At 45.0% G+C, this 24,159-nt stretch overlaps 1 protein-coding gene across 1 annotated transcript; it reads left to right on the forward strand.

The window, feature by feature from the left end:
- The first annotated feature begins 10,095 nt into the window (after positions 1 to 10,095).
- LOC112348156 (putative pentatricopeptide repeat-containing protein At3g49142) lies at positions 10,096 to 22,711 on the forward strand. The gene is made up of 2 exons (XM_024680251.1): positions 10,096 to 10,265; positions 22,492 to 22,711. The coding sequence occupies exons 1-2, from the start codon at positions 10,096 to 10,098 to the stop codon at positions 22,709 to 22,711; spliced, it is 390 nt and encodes a 129-aa protein (XP_024536019.1).
- Positions 22,712 to 24,159: the final 1,448 nt, after the last annotated feature.

Below are 24,159 nucleotides of genomic sequence, written 5' to 3' on the forward strand. Positions count from 1 at the left end.
TGAAGAAGAGTGTTAGTGCAATGTGGACGTCCGAAGTTGTGGTCTTCATGATCAAGCTTTAGATGTTCATTTTTGGCACTTTGCGGATATCAGTGTTAGATGTCGGAGATATGGGCAAAAAGAGATGTTCGAGGCTTAAGCATACTATGGGTCTCGAGGATTTGTGTTAAGGTGAACATATGTGAAGTTGTTAGTAGGAGGAAGTTGGTTGAGTCTTGAAAGTTTGCATTTCTAGACTGAGAGTCATTCTTTCTCTAGGATGGAAAATTTCCCACAAATTTTCTTGGACTTTTCCAATGGCTGATCTGTTGGTCACTTTGCTCGAAAACCATTCTGTTTTCGTAAGCTAGTACAAACTATTGAAAGGGTTGGAGTTGGCTTCGGTTGGCTTAAACCTTAGTAAGTAGTTTGTATGATGCGACCCGAAAGGGATGCTAACTTTTGGGGCTAAGGCAATTGAGTTGGATAGAGTCTGGAGTTAGTGTAGAAAAGTGGCTGTTGCACTTTTCTAAGAAGGGTGACTCTTGTGCCTTTCTTTTGTAGCATTATGCTCGGTGGCAGGTTGCACTTTACATTTCGCTAAGACTCTATGAGAGTAGTGAGCTCTCACTGATCTTGACTTAGTCTTGGTAGCCCTGCACCTTGGCTGAGGATGGTGATGTCCAACTTAGTTGTTTGAGGTTGAGATGTTGGTACCCATACTATAGCTTTGTCTATGAGGAGGTTGTGTACCGATATGAGTCCATCTTATGATCTTCACTTTAGTTTCGACTGAGTGTTGATTGCATAGCTAGCCTCTTCAAAGCATGCTCAGAGCTAGTGGCTAAATGTTTTAGTGAGCTTATTGCGGTTGAGTTGGATTTGAGTGGTCATTTAGTTTGTGCTTGTCTATGAACTTTTATCTCGTACCTGGGGTATCACGTTCATATTGGGCAAGTATATCACTTGATGACAAGAGTTGGTGTTTGAGTCTTGTGAACGCAAGTTAAGGAGTGATTGTTAGTTGCTTTGCGACTAGTGATTACTTGTAGACTTCATCAAGGACCGTTGATACTTGCTTTGCTCGATGATGATTTAGCAGTGGTGGGCTTGCTTTACCGAATAGTGTTGCGGAGGATCGTGTCGTTAGACATACATGGGTTTTCCATGTTGACATGTCGACTCTACCTCTGTTGATATCATTTGGTTACATTTAGTCCGTAGTGTTGGATTTCATTGAGTCTTGGATGTGGTGATTCACTCCTTGATAATGTGTTATCTGTAATTGAGTTTTGTTGGAGGATTAGTCTCGGATACTGACTAAAGTATCTTCGACTTTGGTTAGCTTGGTTGCTGGAGAGTTTTGAGTGGTGATTCACTCGTGCTTTCTTCTAGCTTTGTTTTGGTGTTGATGGCATTGAAGTGATGCTTTGTCATTGACATTGTTGATATTGAGATCTGAGTGAAATGAAAGCTCTTTCCTTAGGATTGATATTGAGTTTCATTAGTCTTTATGAAAAGTGTTGATGATTTAGCTTTAGCTTTGTGTTGTTGGTATTCATGCATTTGCTAGTTAGCAACTGTGTTGACGTTCAAATGAACTGAGTGGCAAGTTGAGTTAGTTGTGTTCTCGATGAGTTTGTTTAGTAAGGGTTGAGCTTTAAGCTTGTCCTTGAAAAGTGATTCAGTCGTGGACTATGCTAACTTTACAAACGAAAGAGTTAGTGATCAATATTGGAAAGTTTGAATCGTTATTGGGTTTGAATTCAAATATATTGATCATTGATGATTTGCCTTGTACTTGTTATGACGTGAGTTACGTCTTGCTGTAGATGGATTCATGGAGGATCGTTTGATGATCACTTGTTAAGCATAGCTTCATTGTGCTTAGCTTTTGGATTGATGCAGAAATGCTCTTCATTAGCTTTGGCATTATGAAGTTTGGCTTATGGAGGTGTTGAAGAAGACATTGTGGGTTGCACCATGATTTCTTCTTTAGCATCGAAGTTAGCTTCTATGAGACTCGTGATCATTATTAAGCAAGACTTGGCTATAGGTTTCTTCGAGCTTTGGTTCTTTGAGTTTTATGCTCATTGTTCCATTTGTTAGAAGTTGTTGGGGAAAGCATTTTGGCTCATTAGCTTCGATGTTGAAGTTAGTATTTGCATCTAGCAATCATTGGTGATGATTGACTATCATCTAGGATAATTGATTATCCATGTCAAAAAGTTTTGCTTGATTATTGTTGGTATAGAATGGTTTACCGTTCTTCGGGATGGTGGATTCCTTCTTAGACGATGATTATGCATCTCTTTATTAATGGAATGATTGATGATCTTTCATGATGGTTAGTTGTTCTCTTTGATAGCTTATGGCTTTTCGCATTACCATATATTCTTTGTGGTTTGCTCTGGATTAGTCTCTTGGGTTTGAGACATCAGTAGGATGTTGCTAACACTTGCTTAGGCAACTTGAGTTCCTTGGTATTGTTGGCTGGGATCTATTCAGATTGGCTTTTGTGATAGTTGGCAGGCATGAGTGTTTGTTGGTCTTCCCACATTCATTCTCTTCTGTTGATTGTTGCTCGAGTTAGTTTTGATAAATTTGGATGTTATTTCCTTTGGGTGATACATTCGCGAGCATTGTGCTTGTTAGTCAATGATACTTTGTGTTCTTTGAGTTCTCTTTAGTAAGTTGTTGGTTTACTGTCTGCTATCTTCGGTAGTTAAGTTTTATCATTGTGTTTACTTGATGATATACTTGCTATTGAATTTTGTTGGATGGTGCATCTTATGTTTTCCAATGATAGTGATCTTGGTGACTTTTATACTCTAATACTAGTTTATCGGATGATAACTTACTTGGAATACTTTTGTGTTCTAATCTAAGCTTTATTCCCTGATAATTAAATCTCTAACATATCATTGTCTATGACTTTGATATTGTCCAACTATTGATCTTTGAGTTTGGGCCAGTAATGGGCAGACTGGCTTCGGTACTTCGTGTGCATGGTGAAATCTCTAGTCATGGGGTAGCTACTGTTGACTGGTCACATAACCCGCCTCTTTGTCGATGTTCCTTATTCCGTTGAAAGGGCGTGACCGTGTAAAAAACTCTAACTGCCTGTTTACAGTAGTCTATCTATGTAAGCTCCTGAGTTTGGACTTCCCGGGAGGTCACCCAGCCCAGTACTATTCAAACCCAAGGACGCTTAACCCCAAATATCCCAAGACCCTTAACCAATTGGAAAAGGGGGTGCACTCTTGTTCATGGGCCCTTTCCCTCTATATTTGAACCCCATGGATCGTCTCTCAAGTCGTTCCCTTTGGTTGCTTACAATCCACCACGCTTCCCTGCAAGTTCACGCCCTCGTGAACGGAAGCTGAGAGCTGCAGCTCTCCCGAGAGCCCCGCTCTCTTGACACCCTACCCCTCGGGTCGAGCCCAGTGGGAACAAACTGGACCAGCTAGATGTCAATCAACATGTGGTGTGATCCCCTTAGCCAACCAACAGAGTCGGACCTGAGACCCCTCTGATACCAAATGTAAGCTCCTGAGTTTGGACTTCCCGGGAGATCACCCAGCCCAGTACTATTCAAACCCAAGGACGCTTAACCCCAAATATCCCAAGACCCTTAACCAATTGGAAAAGGGGGTGCACTCTTGTTCATGGGCCCTTTCCCTCTATATTTGAACCCCATGGATCGTCTCTCAAGTCGTTCCCTTTGGTTGCTTACAATCTAAACCTTACCGACGGGTTTGGTTTCTTTGCTCAGGAGGGTTGGGGCCTCTGGCTTCTCTCTCTATGTCCCTGCGGGCAGGGCATATCACACTTTTGTAAGCTGGGTGACTCCCAGAGCAGCAGGGGTGGCTGACTCCGTTGGTCATTTCCTTGTCGGCGACAGCCGGAAGGTGTCTGAGCTGGTAGCGCATCCGCGTTAGACAAAGAGGTTTCCCCCTAACTCATTTAAGTTGGTGCATTTCTCACATAGTGTGAGTACCGTGAACTTTTTATGGAGTTGTTTCCTTGGCGGTATTCTAGACTGGAGTATGCATCGACGAGGACGTCGATTTTCCCAAGGGGGGGAGAGTGTCGTGAATGTGACTTCAGGTATCGAAAGTTACCTGTCAGCCAGTCCTTACGGACACTCTTACCTTACTGCCACGACGGCAGGAGGTCGGTATTGCTGGACCCGTTATTAGTCTCCGCCTAAGCTAGTTGAGAAACTGGTCCTCGCGTGTGCACTTGACCAGATGGGCATAAGGACGGAATTCCTAAGTGCTATTAGTCAAGCATACTTGACCTGGTTAGAGAAACTCATTCGTTGACTTGCACTTGCTAGTGTTGGGAACCCCCGCGGTATTGAGCTTGGTCCCTCAACATCGCTAGATGATAGCTTACCGTGTCTGCCAAACACCCTCGCTATCATGCCCTTTGTGTTAGTCTCAATTCGTCCTAGATGCTATTTATGGAAAGTGTCCAGATTTGCTCATTTGGCATATCTACGGAATGTAGAGATCGTCCTGAACACAATGGTGTTCGTCCCGTGTCCAAATTCGCAATCTAAGGACATTCCATATTGGAATTTCGAGCTTGTCCCAGAGACTAACTCCTGATACTAAGGGAGGCTTGGGGTGAAAGCCCAAAGCGTGTGTTCCTCAAGGGGGGGGGGGGTTATGGGGGGTTCGAAATGTATAGTAGGGATAGTGGGTAGGTCGGGCATGGCCGACCAACCTGAGGCATAGTCTAGCTCCCGCTTGCGTGCCTGTCCTTGTTCTGCGTCCGGCTTGGGTCTAAGCCCAAGTTCCATTCCATGCTAGCTGGTGGAGTACCCATATCCTCACGTTAGGCCACCGGTATGCTGAAATAGCGCCAGACCCCGTTTGGCTCCGTTTTGCATGCTGGTCCTAGCATTGGGATGCTGGTTGCTCCAGGACTGTTCCAAGTCACTCCGGGCCCCTGTCCCTTCGCTCCTTGGGCTATATGCTCGGGAGTTGCTCCGTGGTCCGGTTCCATCACTCCTTGGCATCACGTTTGGGAGTTTGGCACTGTTCCTTCGTTCAGTGGCCCAAGGCCCTGAACCTCGGGTTCCTATGGACACGTGGCATGGACACGTGGTATGTGACACGTGGCATCTGTCACGTGGCACAAAGAGGGTTTAGGTTCCGCTTCGTGGTGTTATCCTATGGTAAATCACCATAGGATAAAGGGTCAAAACCACGTGCGCTACATTTGGTATCAGAGGATGAGTCTCAGCGAGTACTATTCAATGAGATTGGGCAACTAGTCTTGTTGCATACGCAGAGATGAAAACGATGATCCGAGTGGGTACACGTTTTGGTGCAAAGACTTTGCAATCATTCCTTGGGTATGGATTTGGTTACCTTCTTGTACCTTATGATGTGAGCTTGCGCTTGGGCTCATAGGATGGTTTGGAGATGTTCTGTTTGCACGAGTTTGAGCTTGGGCTCGTGAATGAGGCGCATTAGCAACTTGAGGTTACACTTTGAGTTGGCAGGATTAATGTTAGCCTATCGGTGGTTCTGTGAGTTGTTCCTTATACCATGGGTGAAAAGCAAACCTCCCTGGGTTTGCTGTGAGTGGCAAACCACGTGCGCTACAATGGCCATGGTAAGTTTTTCTTTCCTCAAAACATATGGTTTCCATTATTATAAAAAATATACATTTGTATTTTAGTATTGCTTGGCATGAGACTATATGATAGTGTAATGTATTTAAGAGAGTCATCCCATACTTGTGTATAGGGATGAGAGCGCATGCCTAGAAATCTCAAAACAAAAGAACAAAGATTTACAAGTGTAGTGCATGTGGTTTTGACCCTTTATCCTATAGTGATTTACCATAGGATAACCACAAAGCAAAACCTAAACCCTCCATATGCCACGTGTCACATGCCACGTGTCCAAAGGTTAGTGGTGTGGAACTCAAGTTTTAGGGCTTTGGGCCATTGAACGAAGGAATGGTGCCAAACTCCCAAGAATGGAGCCAAGAAGCAATGGCATTGGAGCACGGAACAACTCCTGAGCATATAGCCCAAGGAGTGAAGGGACAGGAGTAGGGAACGACTTGGATCAGTCTTAGAGCAAAAAGCATCCCAATGCTAAAACTAGCATGCAAAACAGAGTCAAATGGAGTTTGGCTCTATTTCGGCATACCAGTGGCCTAACGTGAGGATATGGGTACTCCATTAGTTGGCATGGAATGGAACTTGGGGTTAGACTCAATCTGGACATAGAACAAAGACAAGCATGCAAGCGGGAGTTAAACTATGCCTTAAGTTGGTCTACCATGCCCAACCTACCCACTATCCCTACTATACATTTGGAACTCCTATAACACCCCCCCCCCCCCCCCCCTTCTTGAGGAACACACGCTTTGGGCTTTCACCCTACACAAGACGAACACCATTGTGTTAAGAACAATTTCTACATTCCAAATGAGCAAATTTAGACACTTTCCATAAATAGCATTTGGGACCAAAATGAGACTAACACAAAGGGCATGATAGCGAGGGTATTTGGGAGATACAATAAGCTATCATTCAGCAATATTGAGGGACTAGTCTCAATATACGAGGGTTCTTGTCAAGCCAATGCAAGATAGAGCAAAAGAAAACTAAAAAGCCAAACCAAATATGTTTAGCTAAATAGAGACTTAGGAATTCTATCCTTATGCTCATCCGGCCAAATACATATGCAAAGTCCAATTTACTAACACTTGAACAAGAGGGACTAATAAAAGGTCCAGCAATACCAACCTCCTACCATCATGGCAGTAAGGAAAAAGTGTCCATAAGGACTATCCGACAAGTAACTTTCGATACTCGAAGTCACATTTGCGACACTCTCCCCCCCTAGGGAAGATCGACGTCCTTGTCAATGCATATTTGAGTTTAGACCACTGCAAAGGAAATAACTCCAGAAAAAGTTCATGGTGATCACACTATGTGAAAAATGCACCAACTTAAATGAGTTAAGAAGCAACCTTTTTATCTAATGTGGATGCACTACCAGCTCAGACACCTTTTGGCCATTGCCGACAAGGAAATAACCAATGGAGTTAGCCACCCTTGCTACTCTGGGTGTCACCCAGCTTACAAAAGTGTGATAGGCCCTTGCCCACAAGGATATAGAGAGAGAAGCCAAAGGTGCCAACCCTCATGAGCAAAGAAACCAAACCCGTCAGTAAGGTTTAGATAGACTACTATTGTAAATAGGTAGTTAGAGTTGTTTACACGGTCACGCCCTTTTAACGGAATAAGAAACATCAATAGAGAAGTGGGTGATATGATCAATCATTAATAGCTACCCCATGACTAAAGATTTCACCATGCACACGAAGTGCTGAAACCAGTCTGCCTATACTGGCCCAAACTCAAAGATCAATAGATAGATAATATCAAAGTTATAGACAATGATAGCTTAAAGATTTAATTATTAGTGACTAAATCTTAGATTGGAACACAAAAGTATTCTAAGTAATTTATCATCTGATAAACCAGTATTATAGGATAGGAACCACCAAAAGCACTATAGTTAGAAAACATAGGATTTAATATCCAACAAAATTCAATAATCAGTGTATCATCAAGGAAACTTAATGATAAAATTTAACTATCAAATATAGTAGATAGTATGTTAAACAACTTACAAAAGATAACTGAAAGAACACAAAGTATCATGAACCGACAAGCACAATGCTCACGAATGTATCACCCGAAGGAAATAACATCCTAATCTATTAGAACTAACTCGAGCAATAATCAATAGAACAGAATGAATGTGGGAAAACCAACAAACACTCATTCATGCCAACTATCACACTAGCTAATTTGACTAAATCCCGATCAACAATACAAAGGAACTAAAGTTGCTTAAGCAAGTGTTAGCAACGTCTGGCTTATGGCTTTTCACAATACCACATATTCCTTGTGGTTTGCCTTGGATTGGTCTCTTGGGTTTGAAACATTAGTAGAGCTTGACAAACTCGAAAATGTCTTCCTAATTCAAAATCCAAAATGGCTATCACCACTAATCATTGTCCCCAAGAAGAAAAACAAGCTTAGGATTTGTGTCAACTATAAAAAGCTCAACGATACAACTCAAAAAGACTCCTTTTCAATTCCATTCTTTGATAAAATTCTTGATGCAATTGTAGGATATGAAATGTACTCCTTTCTCAATGGCTTCAATAGACACTATCAAGTACACATTGCATCTGAAGATCAACACAAGATAGCTTTCATCAATCCATAGGGAGCATATGCCTACCTTCGCATGCCTTTCAGTCTCTCCAATGCACCATTCATGTTTCAATAGATCATCACTAACACTTTTTGAGACTACCTCACCGAATTTATACGAGTATTTATGGATGACTTTAGTGTCTTCAGCAACAAAGAAGATCATCTCCAATGCTTAGAAAAATTCTTCATCAAATGCCATGAACACAATATCACATTGAACCCTAACAAGTACATTTTCTTCGTCAAATCAGGAATTCTACTTGGACATGTAGTTTCCAAAGAACGAATCCTCATTAACAAGGACACAATCACCAATATACAACATCCATTTGACATTTCAAGCCTTCAATCACTCCTCAGTAAGATGGGATACCATTGAAGATTCATCAAAGACTACACTAAGATTGCAAAACCCATCACCGAACTCCTCAAGAAGAATCAAGCTTACAAACACCTTCATCAACCTCAAGAATTCCCTCACCCAAGCTCCAATACTTGTTCAACCAAACTGGAACAAAGACTTCAACATTCAAGTCGACACCTCCAACTACACACTCAGAGTGATCCTTTTGCACCAACAAGAAGATCATAAAGACTGACCAATCTACTATGCAAGTTGAAGACTCAACTCAGTCGAAATGAACTACACTATAATTGAAAAAGAAGCTCTAGCAATGATCTACGCACTCCAGAAGTTTTGACACTACCTACTCAGTAACTTCTTTCACATTCTCAACAAAACTGTCGCGAATGTGACTTCGGGTATCGAAAGATACTTGTCGACCAGTCCTTACGGACACTCTTTCCTTACTGCCATGACGGCAGGAGGTCGGTACTGCTGGTTCCCATCATTGGCCCCTCTTGTCCAAGTGTTAGTAAACTGGGCTTAGCATCTGTACTTAGCCAGATGGACATAAGGTAGGAACTCTTATGTGTTTTTAGTTGAGCATTCTCGGCCTGGCTTTTAGTTCTCTTTTGCTCTGTCTTGCACTGGCTTGGCAAGAACCCTCGCGTATTGAGACTAGTCCCTTAATATCGCTGGATGATAGCTTACCGTGTTTGCCAAACACCCTCGCTATCACACCCTTTGTATTAGTCTCATTTCAGTCCCAAATGCTATTTATGGAAAGTGTCTAGATTCGCTCATTTGGCATATCTACGGAATGTTGAGGTCGGCCTGAACACAATGGTGTTCGTCCTGTGTCCAAATTCGCAATCTAAGGCCATTCCATATTTAGTAAGTTTTGAGCTTGTCCCAGAGACTAACTCCTGGTACTAAGGGTGGCTTGGGGTGAAAGCCCAAAGCATGTGTCCCTCAAGGGGGGGGGGGCTGTGGGGGGTTCCAAATGTATAGTAGGGATAGTGGTTGGAATGCATGTCCGACCACCTGAGACATTAGTTTGGCTCCCGCTGGGCTGTGTCGCTCCTTGTTCTGCGTCCGGCTTGGGTCTAAGCCCAAGCTCCACGCTGCTCTAGTCGGTGGAGTACCCTCCTCCTCGTGTTAGGCCACCGGTATGCCAAAATTGTGCCAGACTCCGTCTGACACCATTTTGTGTGCAGGTGCTGGATACAGGGAGCTGGTGCTCATGGGATTGTACTGGACCCTCGTTTCGTAGCGCAACGGGCTTGGAGTTCGGCTCCAAATTCAGGTGCGCTACATTTGGTATCAGAGAACTTGTCTCAGCGATTCCTATCCAACTTTTGTCGGATTTTCTGACTCAAGTTGCATACGCAGAGACTTTTCTAGTAGATCCGAAGCGACCTGTGTAGGATTTGTTGGATAGCACCATTCGGTAAGAACGTTATATGCATGTTCAGTTACTGATGGAGGCATGCATGCAGCTAGCAGAATGGTGAAGAGGAACCATGTTGATGACGCTGAAACCTCTAGACGGGCGAATCGAGAGGAGGAAACTCCGGCTAGAGATGCTTCGGAAGGGGCTGAGGCCGAGTCAGAAGAGGATGAGCCAAATGCTGCAGCACTGCAGCGCACGGCTCATGAAGTCGAGATCGAGAATTTGCGAAAAGAGATTCGCAAATTGAAGAAGGAGAACAAGAAGATGAAGAAAGGAGCTGAGGCACCTAAACCAGCCAAGCCTAAGCAACTGGACTCCTCCTCTAGTTCTGAGGACGATGAAGTTCTGCAGCCGCCCCCGGTTGCACGAGTTTCAAAGTTCAAGCCTCCAAAGCCACCCAACTTCAGAGGCATGCAGGACTATCAAGTTTTGGAAGACTGGGTCTACGATATGGAAAACTATTTCATAGCAGCAGACGTAGATGATCGTACGAAAGTTGCGTGCGCGCAATCCTTTCTCACCGATCATGCCAAAACTTGGTGGTGCCAGGTGTGTGCTGAAAAAGGGCAGACTAGAAGTTGGACCAAGATGCGGTCTCGTATCCGTAAGGAATACTTGCCGGATGATCTTGGTCTGAGACTTCGCGCAGAGCTGCGGCGGTTAAAGCAGCGAGGGGACCTTATGCATTACATTAATGCGTTTGCTCAGAAGCGCATTATGATTGCAAATATGAGTGACGAAGATGCTCGGAGTTATTTCTTGGAGGGTTTAAGTTCACTTTCTCGTAATGAGATCTTGAAGTTTAAGCCGAAGACATACCTGGAGTGTAAGGAGGCAGCGCAGCAAGTTGCCTTTAGTCACTCGCTCATGGAACAATATCAGCAACCTTATGCTGGTAACTCGGATAAGAATAGGAATTCTGGGAATAAGCAAGGTGATCGGAAACAAAAGGTGGAAAGTAGGTACCGCCCTGGGGGCTCACAAGCTACGGTGAATAAAGGTGGTGGTGGTTGGAGACCACCAACAGCTTCTTCTGGTCCTAGGCCCTCTGTTCCTCCTCCTGGTGGGTACAAGCAGCAGCAACCTGCAAAACCTGCTCCTAGCGGAACGGGTAGTGTGGGTCATTGCTTCCATTGTGGAGAGTCGGGACATAGGTCCTCGGAATGTCCCAACAAGCATAAGACAAGGTCTTGGGTTAATGTCATGAGGGAAGACGGTGGTGGTGAAGCTGAAGGGGTTGACGAGTTGGTCAATGCAGACTATGAGGAAGAAGAGGTGAGTAACTTTCGTTGCTTTCCTCAAGCTTTTCTTGCAGTCAATGCAAACACTGATCCGTTGATGTATCTGGTAGGCTTTGTCCGTGGACACCGAATCCGAGTGATGATTGACACGGGAGCTACGCACAGTGTGATATCCGAAGACTTAGTTAAGTTGTTAGGATTGAATGCTGAGCAAATGTCGCCTATGCACTTCCGGTTTCCGGAAGGTGGGCAAGTAGCCAGAAAGTTTGTGAGTGATGTTCCAATAAAGATATCCAAGTGGAAAGAAAGAGTGGACTTGGTAGTGTTGAAGATACCAGATTTTCAAATGGTGTTTGGTATGGATTTCTTCAACAAGTATATCAAAGGGATTTATGGTGCTGGACAAAGTCGTATCACGTTGAAGTCAGAAGGACGTCCTGATGTATCCTTTCAGTTGCAAAAGCGTTCCTCAAAGGATTGGGATGCAAAGTTCCTGACTGTGAGGGCCGCTCAAAAAGCAGCTAAAAGGGGATGTCAAACCTTTTGGGTTCAAGTGATGGAAGCTGAGAGTGTGGGTGACTCGGTTCGAATCGGTGACGGGGTTGATCTTGTACCACAGAAGATATTGGAGTTGTTGGCATGGAATCAGGATATCTTTCCAAAGGATTTGCCGCCAGGGCTACCCCCTAGCCGTGAGGTTGATCATCGGATTGAGGTTATTCCGGGTTCTAAACCACCTACAAAGGCTCCGTATCGTCTGAACATCAAGGAGATGGCTGAACTCAAGAAGCAACTCACAGAGCTTCTTGACAAAGGTCATATCCGACCAAGTAAATCCCCTTATGGAGCGCCGGTCCTTTTTGTTATGAAAAAGGATGGAACCATGAGGATGTGTATTGACTATCGGGCACTTAACAAGATCACGGTTAAAAACAGTTATCCTTTGCCTCGCATTGATGACTTGTTTGACCAACTCTTAAAGGCTAAGTATTTTACGCAACTTGATTTGCGGTCCGGGTATCATCAGATATGGGTGGTAGATCAGGATGTGGAGAACACAGCCTTTAAGACTCGGTACGGATCTTATGAGTTCCTTGTCATGCCGTTCGGGTTATGCAATGCTCCGGCAACGTTCAGCACTATGATGAATAGAATATTTGGAGATTATTTGGACGCATTTGTTGTCCAGCCAAGGGGAACCAGCACCTCCATTTCCGCACTGAATCTACCAATCCTACCAATCCTTCCATTGTGTAGACTAGCTATTCCATGTGAGGCAACTAGTCATCCACCCGTACCGCAGTCCCACGGTGGATACATTCGTCCGTGGATACTCCACACAAGAGGAAGGACGTACGCATGGATGCCCAATACGTATGATTTCAATTTTAGGGGTAGGAATATACCTTGCTCAAGGGTATATTATACTTTTTAAGTAGCCATTAATCAATAGGAATCAAACCCGTGCCATTTGCTCCGATACCAACTGTAGCGCACCTTATCTCTCTCCCCTTAAGCCAACTAGAAAAGGGGCAATTGCTTGATGAGAGAGCCCTTAGTGGCTATTTTATCCCCATTTATCCCCCAAGGTTCCAAGGATTCACGGTGACAGTATATCCAAATCTCATCCCATGATCACATGCGCACAGAATGATCACACAAAATGGTGTCAGACGGAGTCTGGCACAATTTTGGCATACCGGTGGCCTAACACAAGGAGGAGGGTACTCCATCGACTAAAGCAACGTGGAGCTTGGGCTTAGACCCAAGCCGGACGCAGAACAAGGAGCGACACAGCCCAGCGGGAGCCAAACTAATGTCTCAGGTGGTCGGACATGCATTCCAACCACTATCCCTACTATACATTTGGAACCCCCCACAGCCCCCCCCTTGAGGGACACACGCTTTGGGCTTTCACCCCAAGCCACCCTTAGTACCAGGAGTTAGTCTCTGGGACAAGCTCGAAACTTACTAAATATGGAATGGCCTTAGATTGCGAATTTGGACACGGGACGAACACCATTGTGTTCAGGCCGACCTCAACATTCCGTAGATATGCCAAATGAGCGAATCTAGACACTTTCCATAAATAGCATTTGGGACCGAAATGAGACTAATACAAAGGGTGTGATAGCGAGGGTGTTTGGCAGACACGGTAAGCTATCATCCAGCGATATTGAGGGACTAGTCTCAATACGCGAGGGTTCTTACCAAGCCAGTGCAAGACAGAGCCAAAGAAAACTAAAAGCTAGGCCGAGAATGCTCAGCTAAAAACACATAGGAGTTCCTACCTTATGTCCATCTGGCTAAGTACAGATGCTAAGCCCAGTTTACTAACACTTGGACAAGAGGGGCCAATGATGGGAACCAGCAGTACCGACCTCCTGCCGTCATGGCAGTAAGGAAAGAGTGTCCGTAAGGACTGGTCGACAAGTATCTTTCGATACCCGAAGTCACATTTGCGACACTCTCCCCCCCTTGGGGAAGATCGACATCCTCGTCGATGCATACCCGAGTCTAGCAAACCGTCAAGGAAACAACTCCGAAAGTTAACGGAAAGCACACTATGTGGGAAACACACCGACTTAAATGAGTTATGGAACGACCTCTCCTCTACGTCCAAAGACGTTAAAACTCAGACACCCTCCAGCCGTCGCTGACAAGGAAATGACCAACAGAGTTAACCACCCTTGCTGCTCCGAGTACCACCCAGCTTACAAAGGAATGATACATCCCTGCCCGCAGGGATATAGGGAGAAGGCCAGAGACCCAACTGCCCCTGAGCAAGAAATCAACCCCGTCGGGAAGATTTAGACAACTATTATAAACTTGCAGATTAAGTTGTTTACACGACCACGCCCCATTTCGAAAATGAGTCATCGAGAGAGAGGCGGGGACTTGTGATCAGTCTATAATAGTTATCCCCATGGTTATGGATTGGACACATGCACCGAAGTGCCGAAGTTAGCCTGCCAAAACTGACCCAAGTACTAACGAACGAGAGAAATGACACTTTGATTTATAGAAATATATTACTTTATTGATTTGCAAGATTTATTACAAGATTTTTATAAAAGCTAGTCTTTATTACTATTCTCATACTCCGTGACAAGCTCACGAGCATGGGTAAGATTACAAAGAGGCTCCCAAGTTGATTCACAAGTAGGGTAACCTTTCCATTTAACTAGATACTCCCGACATTTGGCATGTTTAAGCCAGCGTGAATCCAAAATAGCTTCAGCCTCATACTCAGGTTCACCGTCAATGATCGTAGGTGGAGGACGATCCTCAGCAGCATGATATGGTGCCAGTAAACTGACATGAAACACATCATGTACATGAGAGAATTCATCTGGAAGATCCAACTTATAGGATACATCACCAACTCGTCTCAACACCCTATAGGGTCCAACATATCTCGGCAATAATTTCCGAGATAAACATCCCTTAATGTTCAAGTTCCGGGAAGATAGCCACACTTGATCTCCCACTTGATAGGATACATCCCGACGATGCTGATCCTTATCATGTCGATACCTATCCTGAGCTTTGCCCATCGCCTCAGTAGCTCTAGACCAACCTTGGCGTAGCTGCTCCGCATAAGTCTCAACAGCCGGGACCAACATTTCGGACATAGGTTTCGGTACAACAATCTGTTGAGGAACCCCACGAGCATTCCCTTGCAATATCTCCCATGGAGAACAGCCTATAGCGCTATGAAATGTGTTGTTATAACAGATTTCTGCTGTGTCTAAATGCTCAACCCAGTCGCGTTGGTCCGCCGCGACATAGTACCGCAGATAATCCTCAATTTGAGCATTCACGTGTTCGGTCTGCCCATCAGTCTGAGGATGATAAGCCGTACTAAACTTCAATTTGGTACCGAACAACTGGAATAGGGTCCCCCAAAACTTCCCCGTAAACCTCGAATCTCTATCTGAGATCATTTCTTCAGGAAGACCACGAACTCGCACTACTTCATGGAAAAAGAGCTTTGCTGCTTGTTTCGCATTTACTGTTCCCACAGTTGGAATGAAGTGTGCAATCTTTGACAACCAATCCACAACCACCATCAAAGTATCATAACCCTTAGACTTCGGCAAGCAAGTGACGAAATCAAGTGTCACACTTTGAAATGGCCATGCCTGTAGCGCATGTGATCATGGGATGAGATTTGGATATACTGTCACCGTGGATCCTTGGAACCTTGGGAGATAAATGGGGATAAAATAGCCACTAAGGGCTCTCTCATCAAGCAATTGCCCCTTTTCCAGTTGGCTTAAGGGGAGAGAGATAAGGTGTGTTACAGTTGGTATCGGAGCAAATGGCACGGGTTCGATTCCCATTGATTAGTGGCTACTTAAAAGTATAATATACCCTTGAGCAAGGTATATTCCTACCCCTAAATTTGAAATCGTACGTATTGGGCATCCATGCATACGTCCTTCCTTTTGTGTGGAGTATCCACGGACGAAGGTATCCACCGTGGGACTGCGATACGGGTGGATGACTAGTTGCCTCACATGGAATAGCTGGTCTACACAATGGAAGGATTGGTAGATTGAGTGCGGAAATGGTTCCCCTTGGCTCAGTAGGGGTTGTTAGTCAATAGTCAATGAGGACATTGACATCTCTGAAGGGGGGGTGAGTGTAGCGCATGTGATCATGGGATGAGATTTGGATATACTGTCACCGTGGATCCTTGGAACCTTGGGAGATAAATGGGGATAAAATAGCCACTAAGGGCTCTCTCATCAAGCAATTGCCCCTTTTCCAGTTGGCTTAAGGGGAGAGAGATAAGGTGCGTTACAGTAATGTAGCGCACGTGGTTTTGACCCTTTATCCTATGGTGATTTACCATAGGATAACACCACAAAGCGAAACCTAAACCCTCTTTGTGCCACGTGACAGATGCCATGTGTCACATGCCACGTGTCCATGCCACGTGTCCATAGGAACCCAAGGTTCAGGGCCTTGGGCCACTGAACAAACGAACGGTGCCAAACTCCCAAGCATGGAGCCAAGGAGTGATGGAACCAAACCACGGAGCAACTCCCGAGCATACAGCCCAAGGAGCGAAGGGACAGGGGCCCGGAGCGACTTGGAACAATCCTGAAGCAACCAGCATCCCAATGCCAGGACTAGCACGCAAAACGGAGCCAAACGGAGTTTGGCGCTATTTCGGCATACCGGTGGCCTAACGTGAGGATATGGGTACTCCACCAGCTAGCATGGAATGGAACTTGGGCTTAGACCCAAGCCGGACGCAGAACAAGGACAGGCACGCAAGCGGGAGCTAGACTATGCCTCAGGTTGGTCGGCCATGCCCGACCTACCCACTATCCCTACTATACATTTGGAACCCCCCATAGCCCCCCCCCCCTTGAGGAACACACGCTTTGGGCTTTCACCCCAAGCTTCCCTTAGTATCAGGAGTTAGTCTCTGGGACAAGCTCGAAACTTACTAAATATGGAATGTCCCTAGATTGTGAATTTGGACACGGGACGAACACCATTGTGTTCAGGCCGATCTCTACATTCCGTAGATATGCCAAATGAGCAAATCTAGACACTTTCCATAAATAGTATTTGGGACAAATTGAGACTAACATAGAGGGCATGATAGCGAGGGTGTTTGGCAGACACGGTAAGCTATCATGTAGCGATATTGAGGGACCAATCTCAATACGCGAGGGTTCTTGTCAAGCTAGTGCAAGACAGAGCAAAAGAGAACTAACAAGCCGGGCCGAGTATGCTCAGCTAAATAGACACTTAGGAATTCCTTCCTTATGCTCATCCGGCCAAGTACAGATGCAAAGTCCAGTTTACTAACACTTGAACAAGAGGGGCTAATAAAGGGTCCAGCAATACCTACCTTCTGCCATCGTGGCAGTAAGGTAAGAGTGTCCGTAAGGACTGGCCGACAGGTAACTTTCGATACCTGAAGTCACATTCGCGACAATGCCGGTGCTGGAATGCACTGCAACTTTCCAGCCTACTTCTCAGTTCTAAGCTTACATTGCTGGCATATAGGGCAGGAACGGACATAATCCGCTACATCACCTTCCATACCAGACCAGAAAAATCCCTTTTTCAATGAAGCCAGAGTCTTTCGCTGTCCACCATGTCCCGCTGCTAGAACATCATGATGTTCCCGCAGAAATAACTGCTGAAGATCCTTAGAGGGAAGATACAATCTTTCTTGCTTATAGAATATAAGCCCATCCCGAACTGAGAAGTGAAACTTCGCATTAGTGCGACTAGCAACTTTTGCTGCTTTGCTACCAAGGCTCTGCTTCAAAAACCCCGCACGGCATAAGATTGCCTTCGCCAATGGATCACTTCCATACGAAGCCCGAACATCCTTCAACCAGTCCGAACTGATTGCCGATAATGCCCGGAACTGAGCTTGATGACTCAACGCGTCCGGAACAATATTGTCCTTACCAGGTTTATATATGATTTCAATATCATATCTAGCAAGCTTCTCTTGCCAACGAGCCTGCTTTGGCGTAAGCTTAGGCTGCGTAGCAAAGTAGCTCAGTGTGTTACTATCTGTATAAACCTTGGTATGTCCACCCAAGTAGTGTCTCCAGTGTTCCAGGGCCGACACTATAGCAAACATCTCTTTCTCATGCGTTGGCCATCTTTGTTGGGTCTCATCCAATTTCTTGGAATAGAACGCAACGGGACAACCATGTCGCCTTAGCATAACACCAACTGCTTTGTCACAATCTTGCTGCAACACGGCACCGATAGCATAACCAGATGCATCACAATGCACTTCGAAAGGTTTATCAAGATCTGGGATCCTGAGAACAGGAACCGTAGTCAAGATCTCCTTCAACCGTGCAAAAGCACGCTGGCAAGCTGGTGTCCAATGAAACGGAATACTACTCTTTGTCAACTCAGTCAACGGAAGAGCAATCCTTGCAAAATTGCAGACAAACTTGCGATAGTATCCCGCCAAACCGAGAAAGGATCGAACATCTGTTACAGTGGTTGGAACTTCCCAGGACTTCACTGCTTCCACCTTCTTTGGATCGACCTCAATCACACCACCACCAACTATATGTCCGAGAAAGTTTACGCGCAATTGTCCAAAAGCGCATTTACTTTCCTTAGCATACAGTTTGTGTTCACGCAACTTCTGAAACACCAGCTCCAAGTGTTTCAAATGATCCTCCAACGTCTCACTAAAGACAAGAACATCGTCGATGTATAGGACAACAAATGCGTCCAAATAATCTCCAAATATTCTATTCATCATAGTGCTGAACGTTGCCGGAGCATTGCATAACCCGAACGGCATGACAAGGAACTCATAAGATCCGTACCGAGTCTTAAAGGCTGTCTTCTCCACATCCTGATCTGCCACTCGTATCTGATGATACCCGGACCGCAAATCAAGTCGCGTAAAATACTTAGCCTTTAAGAGTTGGTCAAACAAGTCATCAATGCGAGGCAAAGGATAACTGTTTTTAACCGTGATCTTGTTAAGTGCCCGATAGTCAATACACATCCTCATGGTTCCATCCTTTTTCATAACAAAAAGGACCAGCGCTCCATAAGGGGATTTACTTGGTTGGATATGACCTTTGTCAAGAAGCTCTGTGAGTTGCTTCTTGAGTTCAGCCATCTCCTTGATGTTCAGACGATACGGAGCCTTTGTAGGTGGTTTAGAACCCGGAATAACCTCAATCCGATGATCAACCTCACGGCTAGGGGGTAGCCCTGGCGGCAAATCCTTTGGAAAGATATCCTGATTCCATGCCAACAACTCCAATATCTTCTGTGGTACAGGATCAACCCCGTCACCGATTCGAACCGAGTCACCCACACTCTCAGCTTCCATCACTTGAACCCAAAAGGTTTGACATCCCCTTTTAGCTGCTTTTTGAGCGGCCCTCACAGTCAGGAACTTTGCATCCCAATCCTTTGAGGAACGCTTTTGCAACTGAAAGGATACATTAGGACGTCCTTCTGACTTCAACGTGATACGACTTTGTCCAGCACCATAAATCCCTTTGATATACTTGTTGAAGAAATCCATACCAAACACCATCTGAAAATCTGGTATCTTCAACACTACCAAGTCCACTCTTTCTTTCCACTTGGATATCTTTATTGGAACATCACTCACAAACTTTCTGGCTACTTGCCCACCTTCCGCAAACCGGAAGTGCATAGGCGACATTTGCTCAGCATTCAATCCTAACAACTTAACTAAGTCTTCGGATATCACACTGTGCGTAGCTCCCGTGTCAATCATCACTCGGATTCGGTGTCCACGGACAAAGCCTACCAGATACATCAACGGATCAGTGTTTGCATTGACTGCAAGAAAAGCTTGAGGAAAGCAACGAAAGTTACTCACCTCTTCTTCCTCATAGTCTGCATTGACCAACTCGTCAACCCCTTCAGCTTCACCACCACCGTCTTCCCTCATGACATTAACCCGAGACCTTGTCTTATGCTTGTTGGGACATTCCGAGGACCTATGTCCCGACTCTCCACAATGGAAGCAATGACCCACACTACCCGTTCCGCTAGGAGCAGGTTTTGCAGGTTGCTGCTGCTTGTACCCACCAGGAGGAGGAACAGAGGGCCTAGGACCAGAAGAAGCTGTTGGTGGTCTCCAACCACCACCACCTTTATTCACCGTAGCTTGTGAGCCCCTAGGGCGGTACCTACTTTCTACCCTTTGTTTCCGATCACCTTGCTTATTCCCAGAATTCCTATTCTTATCCGAGTTACCAGCATAAGGTTGCTGATATTGTTCCATGAGCGAGTGACTAAAGGCAACTTGCTGCGCTGCCTCCTTACACTCCAGGTATGTCTTCGGCTTAAACTTCAAGATCTCATTACGAGAAAGTGAACTTAAACCCTCCAAGAAATAACTCCGAGCATCTTCGTCACTCATATTTGCAATCATAATGCGCTTCTGAGCAAACGCATTAACGTAATGCATAAGGTCCCCTCGCTGCTTTAACCGCCGCAGCTCTGCGCGAAGTCTCAGACCAAGATCATCCGGCAAGTATTCCTTACGGATATGAGACCGCATCTTGGTCCAACTTCTAGTCTGCCCTTTTTCAGCACACACCTGGCGCCACCAAGTTTTGGCATGATCGGTGAGAAAGGATTGCGCGCACGCAACTTTCGTACGATCATCTACGTCTGCTGCTATGAAATAGTTTTCCATATCGTAGACCCAGTCTTCCAAAACTTGATAGTCCCGCATGCCTCTGAAGTTGGGTGGCTTTGGAGGCTTGAACTTTGAAACTCGTGCAACCGGGGGCGGCTGCAAAACTTCATCATCCTCAGAACTAGAGGAGGAGTTTGGTTGCTTAGGCTTGGCTGGTTTAGCTGCCTCAGCTTCTTTCTTCCTCTTCTTGTTCTCCTTCTTCAATTTGCGAATCTCTTTTCGCAAATTCTCGATCTCGACTTCATGAGCCGTGCGCTGCAGTGCTGCAGCATTTGGCTCATCCTCTTCTGACTCGGCCTCAGCCCCTTCCGCAGCATCTCTAGCAGGAGTTTCCTCCTCTCGATTCGCCCGTCTAGAGGTTTCAGCGTCATCAACACAGTTCCTCTTCACCATCCTGCTAGCTGCATGCATGCCTCCATCAGTAACTGAACATGCATACAACATTCTTACCGAATGGTGCTATCCAACTAATCCTACACAGGTCGCTTCGGATCTACTAGAAAAGTCTCTACGTATGCAACTTGAGTCAGAAAATCCGACAAAAGTTGGATAGGAATCGCTGAGACAAGTCCTCTGATACCAAATGTAGCGCACCTGAATTTGGAGCCGAACTCCAAGCCCGTTGCGCTACAAAACGAGGGTCCGGAACAATCCCATGAGCACCAGCTCCCCGTATCCAACACCTGCACACAAAATGGTGTCAGACGAAGTCTGGCACAATTTTGGCATACCGGTGGCCTAACACGAGAAGGAGGGTACTCCACCGACTAGAGCAGCGTGGAGCTTGGGCTTAGACCCAAGCCGGACGCAGAACAAGGAGCGACACAGCCCAGCGGGAGCCAAACTAATGTCTCAGGTGGTCGGACATGCATTCCAACCACTATCCCTACTATACATTTGGAACCCCCCACAACCCCCCCCCCCCCCCCCCCCCCCTTGAGGGACACATGCTTTGGGCTTTCACCCCAAGCCACCCTTAGTACCAGGAGTTAGTCTCTGGGACAAGCTCGAAACTTACTAAATATGGAATGGCCTTAGATTGCGAATTTGGACACGGGACGAACACCATTGTGTTCAGGCCGACCTCAACATTCCGTAGATATGCCAAATGAGCGAATCTAGACACTTTCCATAAATAGCATTTGAGACCGAAATGAGACTAATACAAAGGGTGTGATAGCGAGGGTGTTTGGCAGACACGGTAAGCTATCATCCAGCGATATTGAGGGACTAGTCTCAATACGCGAGGGTTCTTGCCAAGCCAGTGCAAGACAGAGCAAAAGAGAACTAAAAGCCAGGCCGAGAATGCTCAGCTAAAAACACATAGGAGTTCCTACCTTATGTCCATCTGGCTAAGTACAGATGCTAAGCCCAGTTTACTAACACTTGGACAAGAGGGGCCAATGATGGGAACCAGCAGTACCGACCTCCTGCCGTCATGGCAGTAAGGAAAGAGTGTCCGTAAGGACTGGTTGACAAGTATCTTTCGATACCCGAAGTCACATTCGCGACACTAAACGATCCTCACCGGTAGAATTGCACAATGGTTCTTACTACTTCAAGAATACAACTTCAAGATCATCTACAAGCTTGGAAGAGAACATGAACAAGTCAACCACTTAAGCCGCATTACAACCGTTGAACCGAAACACAATATGGATGAATTTCTTGACTCCAATATCCTTCGAATCCACACATCACCAACCTAGATGGACAACATCTACTACTATCTCACAACAGCAACAATACCAAGTCGATATTCAACCTCCGACAAGCGCAAATAATTTGTCTTGAGGACAAAACCATATTCATTCGTGGGAAGAAGACTGTACAAACAAAAGACAACATTTTATGAAGATGTGCAAACCCAGAAGAAACACAAGATCTACTTGAAAAAGCCTAATGTGGACAAGTAGGAGGACATTTTGCTGAAGAAATCACAGCTCGAAAAAGCTGGACAGATGTTAACTCAGGAAAAGTGCATCTTTTTTCTATTGGGGTTAGGAGTCACTCACAAAGTGATGAGATTGCGGTCAAGCTCAAGCAATTGTTGCTGAGAATGAAAGAGGAGGGGTACGCGAGTGATATGATCAACATTCTAAAAGACATACCCAAGGAAGAGAAAGAGGATCACTTGTGCAGCCACAGTGAGAAGCTTGCGCTGCGGTGTGCTCTGGTGAACTCTCACCAGAAGGAGACCATCAGAATTGTGAAAAATCTCTGAGTTTGTGACGATTGCCATGCAGCCACTGCTCTCATCTCTAAGCTGGTAAAAAGGTTAATCATCTGCAAAGATGCCAGTCAGGTTCATGTGTTCCAGGATGGCAGATGTTCCTGTGACAACTAATTTTGAAAACATGTCAGTGCTCTTTCTTGCAGTTATCCCTGGTTTTAAACCCTCCGTGAGTCAAGCAGAAACATGGGCCGCTGAGTGAGCATGCCTCGTCAAAGTACCGCAGTCAACCTAAACTTCACAGAGAAAAAATTAACATTTAAAAGTTAAAACTATGCAAAAGGAGGATGACACGTTGTCTTAAATTTAAATTTCTTTTTGGTAGAAGAATGGGGGAATGCTGACTAAACCTGCCAACAGGTGCACCCAGATTCAGATAATAAGCCTTAGTATGAAGACTTGCCGGTACCCAAACTCTTTGCTGATAGCAAGTACCGCCTCATGTTCCGGGAGCAAGGTGATGGCGGCTTGCGGCATGACCAACTTTGGGTTTGTGCTCCTAGAGCACGTTGAAGACGTGTGGAAGCTGGTGACGATGGCATTTGTTTCTTGCGATGTACTCACCAGTTCCTCGGCAACGTCTTCCTTCCAGATTTTTTGAGCTTGTCGTGAGTGGTGACCTGCTTGCTCTCTCCTGTGACGACTTCTTCCAGCCTCTGGTGCCCAACCTCAAGGCTCTCTTGTGGATGGAGCTAGCCCTACACAGTGTGTGTGTGTGTCAACCAGCAGATGCACAAATCGTTGAGAAGTAGCAACAAGTGTGTATCAGGCTTAGTACGTAGTGTACTAGTGTACATGTACATGTGTTTCAGCTAAATATAATGGGCCAAATACACCGAAGAAGTGCATATAAGAAGAGTAGAAACAAATTAAAAAATGTAAATTAAGAAGTGCAAAAGAAATGAAAATAAAAATTGTCCATCCTCATCAGTTTGCTGAAATTAAGTTGGATTCATTTCTTTCAGCTCCAAATATTGTGTGATTGAGTTGTAAGCTAATTAATAGTAGAAAATAAGAAAAAAACAAACATTGAAAAAATAGTGTTTGATAATATCTTCTTTGCTTTTAGTTTTTTATTTTCGAAAGAAAATTAGTGGGGGAGTGCTGGTAAAGATATCTTGGCCGTTCATTGGTGGTTAATTAAATGAGCATGTTTAGAGCTGTTTATAAGAGTTTAGCTCTGGACCAATTCGAACATGAGTTACCCGAAAATTAAAGTTCAAATTTACGTTTTCCCTATTTGCACAATAACTTAAGCTAAAGTAATGTACTTACCCTTATTTTTTATGGGAAAATTATTTCGCACGAAAAGAAGGCGAATTTAGAGAATTCTTAAGTAATTTTCAAAAACCCCGACCAAATCTAAAGTGTTGGGAGGGGTCATTTTATTTTAAGGGAAGTTGTTAAAAATTATTCCGGAAATATTCGAGAAGATTCTT

This window comes from Selaginella moellendorffii, unplaced genomic scaffold (genome assembly GCF_000143415.4).
Source record: "Selaginella moellendorffii unplaced genomic scaffold, v1.0 SELMOscaffold_27, whole genome shotgun sequence".
NCBI classification, from domain to species: domain Eukaryota; kingdom Viridiplantae; phylum Streptophyta; class Lycopodiopsida; order Selaginellales; family Selaginellaceae; genus Selaginella; species Selaginella moellendorffii.